A 20,559-nucleotide genomic window follows, 5' to 3' on the forward strand; every position below is an offset into this window, starting at 1 on the left:
CAGACAGACAGGTAGGATGCAGACATACAGGTAGGATGCAGAAAGACAGGTAGGATGCAGACATACAGGTAGGATGCAGACATACAGGTAGGACGCAGACATACAGGTAGGATGCAGACAGACAGGTAGGATGCAGACATACAGGTAGGATGCAGAAAGACAGGTAGGATGCAGACATACAGGTAGGATGCAGACATACAGGTAGGATGCAGACAGACAGGTAGGATGCAGACATACAGGTAGGATGCAGACATACAGGTAGGATGCAGACATACAGGTAGGATGCAGACATACAGGTAGGATGCAGACAGACAGGTAAGATGCAGACAGACAGGTAGGATGCAGACATACAGGTAGGATGCAGACATACAGGTAGGATGCAGACAGACAGGTAGGATGCAGACAGACAGGTAGGATGCAGACATACAGGTAGGATGCAGACAGACAGGTAGGATGCAGACATACAGGTAGGATGCAGACAGACAGGTAGGATGCAGACGAGTTGCAGGAAGAGTTCATAGATTTTAGTTAGATCAGTATATAGTGAAAGAAAATAATCCCTTACTGGTTGAGACAAACACCATTGTGTGTGTGTGTGTGTGTGTGTGTGTGTGTGTGTGTGTGTGTGTGTGTGTGTGTGTGTGTGTGCGCCCCCCCCCCCTATCCCCCCCAGTCTGGCGGGTATGACCTGTGTTCCTGAATGTGTGAACGGAACCTTCTTCCATCTGGAGGAGATGACCTGCAGCCTGTGTGACACTTCCTGTTGGACATGTACAGGTCAGTGTGTCTCCTATAGTGTTGGACATGTACAGGTCAGTGTGTCTCCTATAGTGTTGGACATGTACAGGTCAGTGTGTCTCCTAGTGTTGGACATGTACAGGTCAGTGTGTCTCCTATAGTGTTGGACATGTACAGGTCAGTGTGTCTCCTATAGTGTTGGACATGTACAGGTCAGTGTGTCTCCTATAGTGTTGGACATGTACAGGTCAGTGTGTCTCCTATAGTGTTGTCTGTTGGACATGTACAGGTCAGTGTGTCTCCTAGTGTTGGACATGTACAGGTCAGTGTGTCTCCTATAGTGTTGGACATGTACAGGTCAGTGTGTCTCCTATAGTGTTGGACATGTACAGGTCAGTGTGTCTCCTATAGTGTTGTCTGTTGGACATGTACAGGTCAGTGTGTCTCCTATAGTGTTGTCTGTTGGACATGTTTTACAGGTCAGTGTGTCTCCTATAGTGTTGTCTGTTGGACATGTACAGGTCAGTGTGTCTCCTATAGTGTTGGACATGTACAGGTCAGTGTGTCTCCTATAGTGTTGGACATGTACAGGTCAGTGTGTCTCCTATAGTGTTGTCTGTTGGACATGTACAGGTCAGTGTGTCTCCTAGTGTTGGACATGTACAGGTCAGTGTGTCTCCTATAGTGTTGGACATGTACAGGTCAGTGTGTCTCCTATAGTGTTGGACATGTACAGGTCAGTGTGTCTCCTATAGTGTTGGACATGTACAGGTCAGTGTGTCTCCTATAGTGTTGGACATGTACAGGTCAGTGTGTCTCCTATAGTGTTGTCTGTTGGACATGTACAGGTCAGTGTGTCTCCTATAGGGTTGTCTGTTGGACATGTACAGGTCAGTGTGTCTCCTATAGTGTTGTCTGTTGGACATGTACAGGTCAGTGTGTCTCCTATAGTGTTGGACATGTACAGGTCAGTGTGTCTCCTAGTGTTGGACATGTACAGGTCAGTGTGTCTCCTATAGTGTTGTCTGTTGGACATGTACAGGTCAGTGTGTCTCCTAGTGTTGGACATGTACAGGTCAGTGTGTCTCCTATAGTGTTGGACATGTACAGGTCAGTGTGTCTCCTAGTGTTGGACATGTACAGGTCAGTGTGTCTCCTATAGTGTTGTCTGTTGGACATGTACAGGTCAGTGTGTCTCCTATAGTGTTGTCTGTTGGACATGTACAGGTCAGTGTGTCTCCTATAGTGTTGTCTGTTGGACATGTACAGGTCAGTGTGTCTCCTATAGTGTTGGACATGTACAGGTCAGTGTGTCTCCTAGTGTTGGACATGTACAGGTCAGTGTGTCTCCTATAGTGTTGGACATGTACAGGTCAGTGTGTCTCCTAGTGTTGGACATGTACAGGTCAGTGTGTCTCCTATAGTGTTGTCTGTTGGACATGTACAGGTCAGTGTGTCTCCTAGTGTTGGACATGTACAGGTCAGTGTGTCTCCTATAGTGTTGGACATGTACAGGTCAGTGTGTCTCCTAGTGTTGGACATGTACAGGTCAGTGTGTCTCCTATAGTGTTGTCTGTTGGACATGTACAGGTCAGTGTGTCTCCTATAGTGTTGGACATGTACAGGTCAGTGTGTCTCCTATAGTGTTGGACATGTACAGGTCAGTGTGTCTCCTATAGTGTTGGACATGTACAGGTCAGTGTGTCTCCTATAGTGTTGGACATGTACAGGTCAGTGTGTCTCCTATAGTGTTGGACATGTACAGGTCAGTGTGTCTCCTATAGTGTTGGACATGTACAGGTCAGTGTGTCTCCTAGTGTTGGACATGTACAGGTCAGTGTGTCTCCTATAGTGTTGGACATGTACAGGTCAGTGTGTCTCCTATAGTGTTGGACATGTACAGGTCAGTGTGTCTCCTATAGTGTTGGACATGTACAGGTCAGTGTGTCTCCTAGTGTTGGACATGTACAGGTCAGTGTGTCTCCTATAGTGTTGGACATGTACAGGTCAGTGTGTCTCCTATAGTGTTGGACATGTACAGGTCAGTGTGTCTCCTATAGTGTTGGACATGTACAGGTCAGTGTGTCTCCTATAGTGTTGTCTGTTGGACATGTACAGGTCAGTGTGTCTCCTAGTGTTGGACATGTACAGGTCAGTGTGTCTCCTATAGTGTTGGACATGTACAGGTCAGTGTGTCTCCTATAGTGTTGGACATGTACAGGTCAGTGTGTCTCCTATAGTGTTGTCTGTTGGACATGTACAGGTCAGTGTGTCTCCTATAGTGTTGTCTGTTGGACATGTTTTACAGGTCAGTGTGTCTCCTATAGTGTTGTCTGTTGGACATGTACAGGTCAGTGTGTCTCCTATAGTGTTGGACATGTACAGGTCAGTGTGTCTCCTATAGTGTTGGACATGTACAGGTCAGTGTGTCTCCTATAGTGTTGTCTGTTGGACATGTACAGGTCAGTGTGTCTCCTAGTGTTGGACATGTACAGGTCAGTGTGTCTCCTATAGTGTTGGACATGTACAGGTCAGTGTGTCTCCTATAGTGTTGGACATGTACAGGTCAGTGTGTCTCCTATAGTGTTGGACATGTACAGGTCAGTGTGTCTCCTATAGTGTTGGACATGTACAGGTCAGTGTGTCTCCTATAGTGTTGTCTGTTGGACATGTACAGGTCAGTGTGTCTCCTATAGGGTTGTCTGTTGGACATGTACAGGTCAGTGTGTCTCCTATAGTGTTGTCTGTTGGACATGTACAGGTCAGTGTGTCTCCTATAGTGTTGGACATGTACAGGTCAGTGTGTCTCCTAGTGTTGGACATGTACAGGTCAGTGTGTCTCCTATAGTGTTGTCTGTTGGACATGTACAGGTCAGTGTGTCTCCTAGTGTTGGACATGTACAGGTCAGTGTGTCTCCTATAGTGTTGGACATGTACAGGTCAGTGTGTCTCCTAGTGTTGGACATGTACAGGTCAGTGTGTCTCCTATAGTGTTGTCTGTTGGACATGTACAGGTCAGTGTGTCTCCTATAGTGTTGTCTGTTGGACATGTACAGGTCAGTGTGTCTCCTATAGTGTTGTCTGTTGGACATGTACAGGTCAGTGTGTCTCCTATAGTGTTGGACATGTACAGGTCAGTGTGTCTCCTAGTGTTGGACATGTACAGGTCAGTGTGTCTCCTATAGTGTTGGACATGTACAGGTCAGTGTGTCTCCTAGTGTTGGACATGTACAGGTCAGTGTGTCTCCTATAGTGTTGTCTGTTGGACATGTACAGGTCAGTGTGTCTCCTAGTGTTGGACATGTACAGGTCAGTGTGTCTCCTATAGTGTTGGACATGTACAGGTCAGTGTGTCTCCTAGTGTTGGACATGTACAGGTCAGTGTGTCTCCTATAGTGTTGTCTGTTGGACATGTACAGGTCAGTGTGTCTCCTATAGTGTTGGACATGTACAGGTCAGTGTGTCTCCTATAGTGTTGGACATGTACAGGTCAGTGTGTCTCCTATAGTGTTGGACATGTACAGGTCAGTGTGTCTCCTATAGTGTTGGACATGTACAGGTCAGTGTGTCTCCTATAGTGTTGGACATGTACAGGTCAGTGTGTCTCCTATAGTGTTGGACATGTACAGGTCAGTGTGTCTCCTAGTGTTGGACATGTACAGGTCAGTGTGTCTCCTATAGTGTTGGACATGTACAGGTCAGTGTGTCTCCTATAGTGTTGGACATGTACAGGTCAGTGTGTCTCCTATAGTGTTGGACATGTACAGGTCAGTGTGTCTCCTAGTGTTGGACATGTACAGGTCAGTGTGTCTCCTATAGTGTTGGACATGTACAGGTCAGTGTGTCTCCTATAGTGTTGGACATGTACAGGTCAGTGTGTCTCCTATAGTGTTGGACATGTACAGGTCAGTGTGTCTCCTATAGTGTTGTCTGTTGGACATGTACAGGTCAGTGTGTCTCCTAGTGTTGGACATGTACAGGTCAGTGTGTCTCCTATAGTGTTGGACATGTACAGGTCAGTGTGTCTCCTATAGTGTTGGACATGTACAGGTCAGTGTGTCTCCTATAGTGTTGTCTGTTGGACATGTACAGGTCAGTGTGTCTCCTATAGTGTTGTCTGTTGGACATGTTTTACAGGTCAGTGTGTCTCCTATAGTGTTGTCTGTTGGACATGTACAGGTCAGTGTGTCTCCTATAGTGTTGGACATGTACAGGTCAGTGTGTCTCCTATAGTGTTGGACATGTACAGGTCAGTGTGTCTCCTATAGTGTTGTCTGTTGGACATGTACAGGTCAGTGTGTCTCCTAGTGTTGGACATGTACAGGTCAGTGTGTCTCCTATAGTGTTGGACATGTACAGGTCAGTGTGTCTCCTATAGTGTTGGACATGTACAGGTCAGTGTGTCTCCTATAGTGTTGGACATGTACAGGTCAGTGTGTCTCCTATAGTGTTGGACATGTACAGGTCAGTGTGTCTCCTATAGTGTTGTCTGTTGGACATGTACAGGTCAGTGTGTCTCCTATAGGGTTGTCTGTTGGACATGTACAGGTCAGTGTGTCTCCTATAGTGTTGTCTGTTGGACATGTACAGGTCAGTGTGTCTCCTATAGTGTTGGACATGTACAGGTCAGTGTGTCTCCTAGTGTTGGACATGTACAGGTCAGTGTGTCTCCTATAGTGTTGTCTGTTGGACATGTACAGGTCAGTGTGTCTCCTAGTGTTGGACATGTACAGGTCAGTGTGTCTCCTATAGTGTTGGACATGTACAGGTCAGTGTGTCTCCTAGTGTTGGACATGTACAGGTCAGTGTGTCTCCTATAGTGTTGTCTGTTGGACATGTACAGGTCAGTGTGTCTCCTATAGTGTTGTCTGTTGGACATGTACAGGTCAGTGTGTCTCCTATAGTGTTGTCTGTTGGACATGTACAGGTCAGTGTGTCTCCTATAGTGTTGGACATGTACAGGTCAGTGTGTCTCCTAGTGTTGGACATGTACAGGTCAGTGTGTCTCCTATAGTGTTGGACATGTACAGGTCAGTGTGTCTCCTAGTGTTGGACATGTACAGGTCAGTGTGTCTCCTATAGTGTTGTCTGTTGGACATGTACAGGTCAGTGTGTCTCCTAGTGTTGGACATGTACAGGTCAGTGTGTCTCCTATAGTGTTGGACATGTACAGGTCAGTGTGTCTCCTAGTGTTGGACATGTACAGGTCAGTGTGTCTCCTATAGTGTTGTCTGTTGGACATGTACAGGTCAGTGTGTCTCCTATAGTGTTGGACATGTACAGGTCAGTGTGTCTCCTATAGTGTTGGACATGTACAGGTCAGTGTGTCTCCTATAGTGTTGGACATGTACAGGTCAGTGTGTCTCCTATAGTGTTGGACATGTACAGGTCAGTGTGTCTCCTATAGTGTTGGACATGTACAGGTCAGTGTGTCTCCTATAGTGTTGGACATGTACAGGTCAGTGTGTCTCCTAGTGTTGGACATGTACAGGTCAGTGTGTCTCCTATAGTGTTGGACATGTACAGGTCAGTGTGTCTCCTATAGTGTTGGACATGTACAGGTCAGTGTGTCTCCTATAGTGTTGGACATGTACAGGTCAGTGTGTCTCCTAGTGTTGGACATGTACAGGTCAGTGTGTCTCCTATAGTGTTGGACATGTACAGGTCAGTGTGTCTCCTATAGTGTTGTCTGTTGGACATAGTCAGTCTATACAATGTTGACACAGACTTACTCTATAGGCTGATATATACATTGACCAAATTACTCGGGAGATACTTAATTGACACAAACGGACATGCCATCGCTCTAATTACTATACAGTTATATGATGTGGTTGTTTTTGACAAATAGATGTTATTGCCACATCTTTGCCTCTAATAATTCTCACAGTGGCAGATTGTGATAAACTGCTCCATTGATTTGCCTCGGTCAATTCATTACGTCTGTGATGACCACATGGGTTTAAATCCATTAGGATTGATGAGCGAGGCTGTTGGTTTGTGATGTCATCCCAGGATGACATTTAGCCAATGTAACTATACGCAAGTATTACAATTTTGAGGAATTTGTACTTTACTTGAGTATTTCCGAATTAGTTACCAAAATGCTTGTACTGTGGGAACCAACCAGGGGGGCAGTCAGCCAGATATTTCGTGAAGCCTCATTTGAAATCGGTAGTTCATATAATGGCCTGTTGTGGCGCTGGACTGGACCCAAAAAGCCCCATAGCTCCATAGAGGCCCATGTATTTTGGCCCAACTTCACCTAGACTGTATTACCTTAATAAACATGGTCATGAATACTTTCTTCTTCCAGTCACTAGTTTAAAGTCTCATTTCTAATGTCATAATATTCTTTTTGGAAAATTATGGTCCCATTAATTAAAAAAATGACCATAAAGAAAAATAACCATCGCGTATGTTCTGAGGGGCGTGGCTACCGTTACCGTCTATGATCGGGATTCCCCTCCCACTCGAGTCAAAATAAAAACCAACGGAGAAGAAGGGGGGAAGTCCCGCCTCGTTGTCTGGGCAGCCAATGGCCAGCTGGTCCAAAACGGAGCCAGCCAATGGCCAGCTGGTACCAAACGGATCTAGAAAGATGGCGATTTACAGTGCAGGAATAACAGGCTTCATTTTACGTCCATGTTAGACCCGGCGAACGCTTTGTCCATATTTTTTCTATCTGTCTATGGAACCAACTCACGGGCATCGATCGAGAGGACGCCCCATTCAGGGCTTATGGTGGGGCATGGGAAATAGCCAATAATACTTATTTTTTTCCACAAAATAACACCTGGACCACTTTTATGAGGACTAAACAACTGCAACTAAAAAAGAGAAAGCATTCTAGCACAAAACTGTCCTTTAAATAAAACATTTGAGTGACTTTTTTCAACCCCTGCATTTAGCTGGCTGCCATAGCTTTGTATCTGTCCGGTGTCATTTACAGATGGCCCTGAGGGTGTGTGCGCTCCAGGGTACAGCTAACCATGGATAATCGTTTCAACTCCAGTCTCTCCCACAGGAAATAAGTTGAGTTAGCCTGGAGCTACTGTGATGTTTATTGCTGTTGAACGGCTAGACAAGAACACTTCTGTTGTCTGTTATTACTGACAATAGAGAAAGAGAGAGAGAGAGGTCACCGGGTATAGAGTCCTGATTGTGTATTGTGCTGATTGCGACCGTACGTCACATTTATTATGAAAACCTGCATCTCCCGTCCGTCCGTGGTCCGTCCGTCCATCCGTTAGTTAGTTAGTCACCCATGTCTCTATATATGGTCACGCCTCGTGACATCACACCTCCATATATGGTCACGCCTCGTGACATCACACCTCCATATATGGTTACGCCTCGTGACATCACGTGACATCATGGAGACCCTTAGATTTATATGGAGCAGCAACTCTACATCTACAGTACAGAATTAATTCCATATGTTGATCTGACCCCACCCATTAGGTTTGATGCCCTGAAAAGGGCTCCTAGGGCCCTTCATTGCCTGTTAAATGTAGGTTAAAAAGATGATAAAAACATGGAAAAACACGATAATGTCGCTATGGGGGCCCTCGTGGGGGTTAATCCGTCCCTGTTTCCTCCGAGGTGTAACGTGTGCTGATGCCAGGTGCCTTGTCTCCGTGTCCAGGCCCGGGTAAGGAGGAGTGCATCCAGTGTGCAGAAGGCTACCTGCAGCAGGACTGGTGGTGCGTGCAGACGTGCACCGCAGGGTTCTACCCCGGAGAGTCCCCGGGGATCCCACAGCGGATGTGTCGCAGGTGAGTTAATTACCCTGGATCACAGACATGAAAACCTAGAGGCCTCATTGGCCGCTGCAATTATTAACACTCGCATGACTGAAGTAAGGCCACTACCACACAAGCTGAATTCAGGTCAGAAGGACCTATTCTTTTTCCAGTGACGTTATTGACTACTGTCTCCAGACGCTTTTCATTTCCATAATTTCCTATGAATCAGCGTGGCCGGGTTTAATCTTAAAGGACAACTTTAGTTTTTTTCAACCAAGGTTCATGTTTTAGGTTGTTATGAGAGAAAGTAAAAGGTCAGTGTTCTTTTTTTTTCATACAGCTTTCTTTCGTTTTAGGGATTTTAGCTGTTTTTGACAGGGGGGCGGGGGCATTCGAGCATGGGGCTAAATATGTATTTTTTTACAACATTTTATAGCGATTTCTTTTTTTATTATTTACTATAGTCCTAATAAACCCCTGGAAATTTCATCTGGCCACAAAACATCACGAGATCTACTGAATGTGTTAAACTGACATTGAGCCTATGACACAGTGTGGCTTCCCCCCAGTAGGCTAACTTCACATTCAGTAGATCCTGTGATATATTTGTGGCCAGATATAATTTCCTGGGGTTTATTAGGGCTATAGTAAATAATAAAAAAATAAATCTCCATAATATTTTGTAAAAAAATACATATTTAGCACCATGCTCGAATGCCCCCGCCCCCCTGTACAAAACAGCTAAAATCCCTAAAACGAAAGAAAGCAGCAAATGGAAAAGAAATAACACTTTTACTTTCTCTAATAACAACCTAAAACATGAACCTTGGTTGAAAAAAACGAAAGTTGTCCTTTAAGGAGAAACAACGTGGGAGTGACTGCGCCTGCTGGCGTAAATCTCTCACCTGCGCCGCTTAGGGTGGCTGTGGCTCAGGAGGTAGAGCAGGTCGTCCAATGATCCCTGGGTTGGCGGTTTGAATCCCGGCTCCTCCTGTCCTGTCCACATGTGGAAGTGTCCTTAGGCAAGACACTGAACCCTACGTTGCCTCCAATGAGTTTGGTCGGTGTGAGCTCGCCACCATTGGTGTGTGAATGTGGGAAGTGAAGTGGCGACTGTTCGCCACTTCACCACCCAATGTATGAATGAATGAACCGTTGTAAAGCGCAAAGCAATTGTCGAAATATAATAAAACTAGAAAAAGTGCCCTTCTGGGCACAGGTCTCCACCAGGATAGGAATGTAGGACATTGCAGCTTGCCTTCATCTGGTGGTTGGATAAAAGGGCAACAAAAGTAAATTATCCACAGATCCGTGCAGTTAGAGGTAAAAACACTTTTCGGCCAGTTATAGCACCACCTTGAGGCTTAGTTGAAATTGTTCATGTGGCATTTCGTCCTCGGCCTAGTGGGAATGTGCGTGCACAATTTCACGGAAATCATGCGATGTGTTCATGATTTGCAGCATTTTGTTTGAAACTGAGCACTCCTGTGAACTTTGGAAGCCAATCTTAACCAATCAGGATGGAGTCTGAGAAATCTGAAAGACCGGTTTCGTTGAATGGCTCTAGAGAGACTGTGAGACTGTGTACCAATTTGCGCGATGTTTGGACAACATCTGTAGGTGTACTGTGCAAAAACTTGTTTTGCACAAAGCGGCCTCCTGGAAACAGGCCGTTCTGGAAAGTTTGGGGCAGAGGTTCATCGTTGGCATCCAGGGAGTGTGTGTGCAAAATTTGGCATCGACCGGGTTAACGGTGGCCGAGATTAGCTGCTCGCGGACACACACACGGACGGACACACGGACGGACGGACGGAGTGCAAAACATACTCTCCCCCCATGCCTTCGGCCTGGTGGAGACAAAAACTGTCGGAAATTGTGTAACAGAGATATGTCACATTGGCCCCTTTTCCACCGGTTGGTTCTTTTTGTTTCTGACGGCCAAGCTACACCGGGCATGTGTGCGTTTGACGTAAGCGCACTGCGCACACAAAGTATGCGAGCGAAATGCCCCGGCTACACCAGATCTGTGGCGCGCGGCAGATTTGTGCGGGACCTTCCGGGAGGATATATAGATACGCACGCATGGGGGCATACGCACGTAAAAAAAATTGAACCAATCCTATTTTTAGAGCACACATAGGTGGCCCGCGGTATCCGTGCGTCTGGTGTAGCTGGTATCATTGACATATATTGGTCCTATCCAAACGCACTGTACGCGCGCAGTAAATGCGCGCAGTAAACGCATACACACTCGCGCAAAATTGCCTGGTGTAGCTTGGCCGTGAGTCCATGAACCAGAGCTCCAGCATCTGAACGTTCATTATTAATTGAGTGTGCAAAACCATACCTATATTACCTATATTAAATCTCCATCCCTTCTGTTATCTCTCAGGTGTGAGGAGAACTGTCTGGCGTGTGACGGTCCCGGGACCACTTGTACCAAATGCAAGGACGGATACAACCTGGTCAGCAGGTCGTGCATCGTCAACGCAACCTGCAACAACGGTCAGTTTGGGTCAGCGTTGATTTCACCCATTCAGGAGGGGAGACCCCTTTTGGTGTTTTAAGCATTATGTTATACTTTAGCTATTGAAAAATAGCAGATCTACAAGCTCATAGCTCGCAGCTTGTAGATAGGCTATTTTTTTTTTTTTGGGGGGGGGGGGGGGGGCATTACATATAATATGTAATGCCTAGTCCGACCCAACCCAAAGCCCAGCAACATACGTGACCAATCAAAACCGCCCAAGTTGAAATAATAGTACAATAGTACAATGTCTAAGAACGAAAATACATCACTTGGATGCACCTGGGACGTATCCTCAGTGATGTATCCCAAGGTCATCGGGGTTTCGGGTCTCGCGAACATCATACCCCTCACTCGGGTGACACACCCGGGGTGATCAAGTCCCGACTTACGTCCCAGTAGCTACCCTCGATCAGACCCACTTGAGAAAGACCAGGGCCATACAATCTGTTGGATCCACTCCGGAACTACTCCGCCGGGACTGGGAGGTACAATTCTGGCATGTGGAGGGACTAGGCTCTGTGGGTTGCCTGCTGTCTGGGCCCCTACTGTCCAAACCCCTCCTACGTCTCACCAGACCTGTGCGTTGCACCAGACTCTCAGCACCAGACTCTCAGCACCAGACACTTCATTCAGGAGTTGTGGATTCTTGAGCCGCAATGGTTCTGCAGGTTCCACCTGGGCAACGGTGGTACTGCAGGCTCCGCTTGCGGCTCGAATGGCCCTCCTAAAGGCCTCATCGAATCTAATAGTAGTGTTATTTTTACACTTTTTTTGAGTGCACCAAAAAACCCATTCCTGTTCTGTATTCTACGCTTTGTTGATTTTAGTTTTAGTCTACACTGTAATTCTAAATCTACAAGTTGATTTTGTCAAGTAAAATGTAGTATATATTGGCATCGTAATGCCGGATTTTAGACTTGGTTGCATGCTGAAAATAGCAGATCTACAAGATCACAACACACATAGTCGACGAGATTAACACAGATTCTACAGGCCTTCTGAAGTTCACAGAGTTCACAAGTTCATGAACCGAGGCTTGAAATATGGGAGAATAACATAAAACGAGCTCTATATCCTACACCAGGGTTCCCCAATAGGCGGCCCGCGGGCCATTTGCGGCCCGCGGAGCGCCCCCTTGTGGCCCATGGAAGAATTTCCAAAAGAACCCCCCCCCCCCCCCCTTTTTTTTTTTTTTTTTTTGGTAGGGTCCCAGATATAAATGGCATTAAATGGGGGTCAGTAGCCTATGCATGTCAAACTGGGCATCCTTTTCAAATGGGGTCTTGCCCTGAAAATGAATTTTCAGGGCAAGACCTCGACCTCGCCCGTGCAGACTCGGCCCCCAGCCTGGTACGCAAGTCAAAATATGGCCCTTGAGGAAAATGTATTGGGGAACCCTGTCCTACACTGTCTGCTTCAAAGGGTAGACAACAAGCAATATACTGTACAGTAATTGGCAAGAAAGATTAAATATACACGCTTGTCTGACTTCTACAGCCATAAATTAAAACAGATTAGCTTTCTGCTGCATCACAGATTAGGGGTTGTTATACAGTAAAAAGTCCTGTACAGTGTACACTGACCTTCATCACTCAGGCAGATGACTGATGAAGGTCTGACTAACGGGGGCGGGGCTAACGCTCCGGTTCAGTCTCTATCCTTTTTTTTTATATATATTTATTTTATCCCACAATTTTGTAACCCATTTTTCACCCCTGTGTCAATTATCTAATGTGATCCTGGGCTCTACACACCCTCCACCAACCTAGTCCCCATATATGGGGGACAAGGGGAGAGCAACAGACTTGAACTCATGTGCTTCCTTCATGCCTGAGTGTCCAAGTTGCTCCTTTACACCTGACAGGGGGGAGTTTCACTGGTTGGACGTAGTGCGTGGAAGGAACACGTTACTCCAACCAGTTCCTGCGGGGGAGGCAGTTTAGAGACCAGGATTACTGCATGTTTTTAGACCATAGAGTAATAAAAGGTTAGAGACTGGTAGGTGCCCAGGGCGGTCCCCACATGATTTGTTTGTTTGTTTTGGGGGAGGGTCCCAGGTGACTGTAAACATGCAAACATGACCTGCTTTAATTACTTCATTCTATATACTGTAGAATTTAGTAGCTTAATGACTAGTATTACAATTGTATTGTCTTTTTTGTATTTGTATTCAAGTTCATAAAGTTAACATTTAGTATAACTAAATGCATTTGAAATTAAATAAAAATGTTACTTTGCAGGACTCAAAAACAACAAAAAATACTTCAGGATTTCAATTCAAATATAGCAAAAAAAAGGAGATTTTATCAGTGCGATGCGTTTTGAGCTTGTAGATCGACTATAATTTTGTCGACTACCCTGTGGCATGTTGTGATCTTGTAGATCTGTTATTTTAACTAAGCAACCATGGGTGTAATATAAAATCCGTATCAGTTTTCTACCTCTGTTCTGCTGTGAGGCAGGATTCCAGAGAAGAAGGGAAGATATAACCTCATGATAAGCTCTGTAGCAGTGGCCGGCAAACTGTGTTCTTCTGGATCGGACTAGTGAAGAAACACAGGGAAGGTTGCCGTATATTAGATAAGTTGATGGGTGGCTCTTCCAAGAGAGATTTTGCGCTCTCATTAGAAGGCGGGTGTAAGTGCCAACCAGACGTTTCTCCAATTTCTTAGAAAGTGTCCATGTCTCGGAGCCATAGAGTAGAATCGGCCCTTCCTAGTTTGAAAGTCCTTTTGGGAAGAAGATAAATATGAACCAAAACACTTGTTGTCATCAACCTGTTTCATAATGAAAGGAGTAGGCACAGTGTTGGCTTTATTTTTAGCAGGAATTGGCAAGAAACTATTGGCAGGACAACAACAATCTTACTATGAGCGAACAAACAGTGCTCTGTGTGTTTGGGCCATGCTCCCATGCTATTACGTAACGTAACATGCTCCCATGCTATTACGTAACGGGGCACACGGGGGTCTTGTATGGTAGATAACCGGCTTCCTCTACATGTTTTGTGTGTGTGTGTGTGTCGGTTAGAATGGCAGGGAAGAACTTGATCTGAACTAGGCTGGTCGATTGTATTGTGGACTGAACTGGACATTTTGTTCAGAGTCCAGCAGAAGTATTTGTCCCATTATTACTTTGCCCACATCGCACCAGGTGCAGATTGACGTCATCACAACAAGCCCAGCGGTGCACGCCAGCCTCGCCAGGGCAACATGCCGGCATTCCAACATTCTTTAGACAGAGGACATAGCTAAGCTAACAGAGATGGGATGGCATTCCAACGTTCTTTACCACCCATTTGGACCCGCCAGGGGTCCAAATTGACCCTTATTGTCTCCACCAGGATGAAGGCATGGGGAGGGAGTATGTTTTGCAGTCCATCCGTCCGTTTGTCCGCGTGTGCGTGTGCAGCTAATCTCCGGCACCGTTGGCGAAGCGACGACGTCGAACCTCTGCCCCAATTTTTCCACAACGGCCAGTAGCGCCACCATGAGGCCGACTTTTGTTAAAAACATTTCTTTACTCGTACACATTTTATCCATACATCACGCAACTCGTTATACTATTATTATGCCATTATCCTGGTGGCGTGGAGGGGCACTTTTTGTAGTTATGGGTCTGTAACTCTGAGAGAATGGAATCAAATGGACTGTAAAGGGTCCATTTGTACAAATACAAAACGCCCTAGTCCTTGACATTCAAGAAGTTGAGAATAACTAATATAGCCTATGTTTCTCCTCTGTCTGTCTGTCTGTCTGTCTGTCTGTCTGTCTGTCTGTCTGTCTGTGTGTGTGTCTCTCTCTCTTCTCTCTCTCTCTCTCTGTGTCTCTCTCTCAGCGGACGAGGTGTTCTGTGAGATGGTGAAGTCCAACCGTCTGTGTGAAAAGAAGCTGTTCCGTCAGTTCTGCTGCCAGACCTGTCTGTTGACAGGCTGAAGAGAAGAGCCCTTAAAGGACCACTTCCACCACTTTTCAACCTATCAATTATAATTGGTCCTCACTAATGTCCATATTTAAGATTTATTTTAAATATTGTTTTATTTTATTTTAAAAATTAATTAATTTCTGAACTGCCCACAGCCCTCCTATGAGACACAGACTCAGTAGAAAGAAAATGGTGGTATTTTATCATGAACATTAGTGAACATTAGTGAGGACCAATTGAATATGGAGATACTGTAGGTTGAAAAGTGGTGAAGTGGTCCTTTAATATCTCCCATCAGCTCTATACACAGTTAGCTTCATTTTGTTCTGGAGAAAGAGGACAGGAAAGGCTGACAACAACCTTTTGAAATGAAATATCTGACAGTTTTCTGAAAAGCAGTACCTTCACCACCACATATTCTTAAATATAAAATCAAATAAATTGTTCGTCCCAATTCTGGGTATATGACCTAATAGGAAAACATTTCCCCAAAAATACCAGATCTACAAACTCACAATGTTGCAACATGTTGTAACTTGTATAAGCTTTTGTAGATCGGATACTTTCGGCAGAGATTTGGTGTGGAATAGATGGGGAAACAAGGCAATAAAGTTTATCGGTGTGAGTAAGTGCTTAAAGAATATTGATGCACAGCTGGCAAAAAGATAATGCTAAACTGACCTCTCAATAACAGAGATATTGAACGTGGATTTTAGTTTTTACAAAGTCAGTTTGCTGTTTTGGAAAATTGATTCCCCAAATTTCATCCTGCAAGCTGCATCGGATATCATGTGATTTTCCTAAGATATATATTTTTAATGTTTTTATAAACTATGTAGCTGTACATCATATAGAATATATGTATAAACTATGCATATAGAACATGTGCGAATCACTTTGTACCCCATGACTGCATCGTTGTACAAGTACAGTGCGTGGATGTAAAAAAAGAAATTAATCTCATAGCTATTAATCAAAGCAATTGAAATTTATGTTGTTTTTCAAGAGGACAAATCTGTAAAACATTAACTACACTGTTCAAAAGCTGTTGTACATTTAGAGTATGTATGTGACTGATGTTTTTACATTTGTGTTCACGGACTGAAATAAATATGTTCATTGTTTATATCTCTCCTGTGCTTTCTGGACTATTTCTATTTGAATTTGATACTAGTTTTTATTTGTACAGCCTATGCTTCTCATGCCTTAATTGTTGTGTTCAATATACCATTTTGTCCTGTGTTAAATGGTGCATTTATATAGCGCTTTTTATCCAAAGCGCTTTACATGGATTCACTCATTCACACGCACACAGACACATTCACACACCTTTACATATAGATGTGCATTACATTGACACACATTCATACACCTATGCGATGGCAGAGGAAACCATGCAAGGCACCAACCTGCACATTGGGAGCAATTAGGGGTTCAGTCTATAGCTTGCTGCAGGACACTTAATTCGACACTTCACTCTGGGGGAGCCCACAGGGATCGAACATGGAACCTCGCGGTTCCCATCCGGCTGCCACTCTATCCTCTGAGCTATACTGCTGCCCCTGTTAGGCACATCATGAGCGTGTAACGGAAATAAATTAATCTCTCTCCACGACCACAGCACTGTGGTGAATGACCTAAGAGTTAGATTCTTGAGAGGAGTGCACTTGAACTGTGTGTGAACTGCTCTTTATTGTGTGCAGTGGATGGTGGAAAAAGCTTTTCTTTTGAAAAATGTTTTACTTGAGTAAAATGAATGCAAATGCAATGCAGAACTACTCTGTTACAAGTAAAAGTCCAGAATTTGAGTGCAAAAGTATTGGCATCCACATCCACTTAACCCATTTTGACCTGAGATCAGATTCTAAAAATGTCTTCTACATCCTGACAGTTTTCTGAAAAAGCTATGTTTCAATGTCAGTGGTTCTTCGATTTTTCAAAAATAGCAGATCTACAAGCTCGTAAGTGCATGGCGCGCTACGAGCTTGTAGATCTGCTATTTTTCAATAGCTAAAGCATAACATAATGCTTACACCAAAAGGGGTTCCTGCCCAGAATGGGTTTTAAAGTACCAAAAGTAGAAAGTACTTATTGCGCAGAATGTCTTATTTCAAGTTCTCAAATGTTTAAACATTTTTTGAAAATAGCCGATCTACAAGCTCACAATGCGCCGCGATGTGACGCATTGTGAGCTTGTAGATCGGCTATTTTGAAATGGCCAAAATGTATCTAGGGCTGAAGTGGATAATGTATGTTTTGTAATAATAATCCAAATCTACAAAGTAACTAGCTAGTAACTAAAGCTGTCAAATAAATGTAGTGGAGTAAAAGTACAATATTTTGGTTCTGAGATGTAGTGGAGTAGAAGTAAAAGTATTGGATATTGGAAATACTCAAGTAAATTACAAATACTTAAGTACAGTATACCCTTAAAGGAAAATAAAATCTACTCAGTCTGTGTCTCATAGGAGGGCTGTGGGCAGTTCAGAAACCCGTCCATCATCGATGGGGAATCCAAGCTAATAGAAACTGCAGGCTTTCTAGTCCTGAAAAGTTGCAATCCGAAAATGGAAGCCATCGTTCTCACGATAATAAAAATCTGAACATTTTTGTAAAAAATAAATCTGCATAACGATGATGTCACTGGTGGACGGGTTTCTGAACTGCCCACAGCCCTCCTAAGAAACACAGACTGAGTAGAAAAGAATTGTGCCATTTTATCATGATTATTCGTGAGGACCTATTATATGAAGATAGGTTGAAAAGTGGTGAAGTGGTCCTTTAAGTAAATGCACTTAGTTACTTTCTACCACTGTGTGTATGTTGGAAAATGTCCAAGGTGCTCTGTCTCATTTTCAGTAAGTGACTGCAAGCCTGGTCGTTTTTTGTAAGTCAATTGGTTGAGATGTTGACGTGGATTATGATGGCTTTTTCCTGGTAATGTTCATATTCTCGTTCCCGGGAATGTCGATACTGTATACACAGGCTTATCAACATTTTTGACAAGATGACTTTGCTGTTTGTTTGGGATAATACATCCCCGATAAATGCGCCGATAAGCAGCCCTCTTTCAAAGTCATAAACAAGAGAACCAAGCCTCGCAAAATAAGCCTCCAAAATGCAAAGTAATTAAAATGTAAATTCTGGAGCTACTCCATAAACAGTGACTGGAAGGCTGGTTTTGTGGACTTATAGAGATTATTTTTGTTTTAGACGAACAATTTACAATTTATCAGACACTCTTGATCCAGAGCGACTTGCCGTAAGCAAGAACAACACAAGGTAATACATCAAACGCATAGAAATAGTCATCTAGGATCATAAGCAAGAAGAACCTATCATCAGTCTAACAGTAGAATATCCAGAACTATAAACACTATAGCAGGGGTTGGAAACTTTGACGATGGAGAGGGCTACTATATTTCCACACTCACTCCAGAGGGCCACATTGCTGTCGTAGCAAAAATAGCAGATCTATAAGCTCAAAACGTGTTGCGTTTTGAGCTTGTAGATCTGCTATTTTTGCTATATTCAAAATGAAATCTTGAATTATGTTTTGCTATTTTTGAATTGGAATCCTGAAAATTAACATTTTTATGTAATTTCAAATGCCTTTAATTATACTTGTGTTGAACATTGAGCTACTAATTTAGACTAATTAAAGCGGGTCATGTTTGCATGTTGTGGAATTGTATAACAGCTGAAACCAATATTGTATCAGTATTCAGATATTAACCTGAGGGCCACATTAAGTGGGCCGCCAGTTTCCCATGTATGCACTATAGGATGCCATGATCAGTAATGACCTGCAGGCATCCGTCTACATAAGATAACATTCCTTATTTGTCCGGGAGCGGAAGACATATTTTTGGCTGAACGTGGTTTCGTCAGATAAAGGTTTTTGTCTCAACTGATTATTGTAGCTTGGGGTCACCTCTTAAGAATTCAAGAGGGTTCCCAGTGATATCCCTTGCCTTGGGCATTTTTATTTATTTACCCATTAATGCCCGAAACACTAAAACTACACCCACAATAGAGTTGTATGGTATTTCATGCAAGATACTTGGTCTAAATGCATCAAATTAGCTTTCTACAGTGTTTATGAATGTGGAGATGCACAGTGTATAATTGAATGCATATTAACTTAATCCCTTCATGCCCGAAAATCCCATAAAATAAATTTGAGAATGCAAGAGTGTTTATCCATGAATGTGGATATGTACAATATTTGATTTCAGAATAGGGAATTTTTTAAGTTAACCCCTTCATGCTTAAAAAGGCAAAATCCCATAAAATACAATAATCAATGCAAATGCAACAAAGTTGCATTCTAAAAAGAATCCTTATTTGGAAGTGACATGTCCACCACATCTTCTATCTTCTTTCAATTAATTTGGCTCTGAACTAGACAATGTACCCATCTCCCCTCCATCATCAAACCAGTCAAACCATCAAATCAGTTTTAAATACAGTATGCCCAATACAGTATATGGACCTGGGGTGAGCTGCAGGAACTCCTTATAGCCTTCAGTTTACTTCTAAGTGATGTTTTCATCTAATAGGCTGACTGTACTTTACTGTACTTTGCACCCCATTTAGGATCAGAATCTGTGCATGTCTATACTACATCCTTATTCCTCGTGAGCTCAATGTATTCATCCAACACACGCACGCACGCACGCACGCACAGTCGCACAGTCGCACACACACACACACACACACACACACACACACACACACACACACACACACACACACACACACACACACACACACACACACACACACGCACGTTCATACACTTTTGTGTCAGTGTGTGATTTTCTTCTGTATAGCCTACAGAACGATGCATCATCATTATTGATTCAATTCCGGACGTCTGCGTTTGATGTGCGATGGCAATGATGACTTTGCGGAGGTGTGTCGTAATCGTTCAGCATCAATGAGCCATTTCTCTGTGTGATGAATGCTATGTGACTGGGGAAGTCTCCACGATACAGACAGTATTAATCTTATTAAAGTCATTGGTCCATGACCGTCTTGCTCTCTCTCTGCTGGGAGCTCTTAGTCTTCATGCAGCTTCCCGAAGAATAATGACTATTAGGCCACAGAACAGAGGTACGCTAAACAATAAAGTTTAATTCTGAGTTCACTTCAAGCCATTAGATTACAAGCCAAGAGATTACTCTATCTTCAAAAACTATTTTGTGTACAATTAAGTGTACATTAGATGGCAGCCTACAGCAACTTTAAAGTTGCTATAGGTATAGTTACTATAGTATAGGTGTCACACTCTTGTGTCCTGAGTGTGCCACGCCTGGGTCACCTCCCTGACTTTACCCCTCTATCATATCTGATGGATATTGGTTGTTTGTGAATGGAGTGCTGTGTCCTGCATACTGATTTCCACTTCTGCCCCAGCTGATAGATAGAATTGTCTTCTCCCGTTTGCCCCAGAATCTCCAGTTTATCTATACCCAGTTTGTGAAAAACATGTTGTTTGACCTTGGTGCTGTATCTATGCTCAGACAACCAGGTTCCCTCTAACTCACTCAGTGTCGTATAATTCCTTATAAATGAACCAATATTATTATCACTAAGTAAGTAAAATGTCTTGAC

The 20,559-nt window shown here is 43.7% G+C and overlaps 1 protein-coding gene across 1 annotated transcript in view; it reads left to right on the forward strand.

Moving 5' to 3' along the window:
- The window catches only part of pcsk6 (proprotein convertase subtilisin/kexin type 6), a 79,451-nt gene extending 64,364 nt beyond the window's left edge, over positions 1-15,087 (forward strand). Inside the window, exons 18-21 of the mRNA XM_083792301.1 lie at positions 674-777; positions 8,387-8,516; positions 10,879-10,991; positions 14,854-15,087. Coding sequence (XP_083648427.1) covers positions 674-777; positions 8,387-8,516; positions 10,879-10,991; positions 14,854-14,951 — 445 coding nt within the window. The 3' untranslated portion in view covers positions 14,952-15,087. The remainder of the gene's footprint in view (positions 1-673; positions 778-8,386; positions 8,517-10,878; positions 10,992-14,853) is intronic.
- Positions 15,088-20,559: the final 5,472 nt, after the last annotated feature.

The sequence above is a fragment of the Protomyctophum parallelum genome (assembly GCF_964188405.1).
Source record: "Protomyctophum parallelum genome assembly, chromosome: 2".
Taxonomy (NCBI): Eukaryota; Metazoa; Chordata; class Actinopteri; order Myctophiformes; family Myctophidae; genus Protomyctophum; species Protomyctophum parallelum.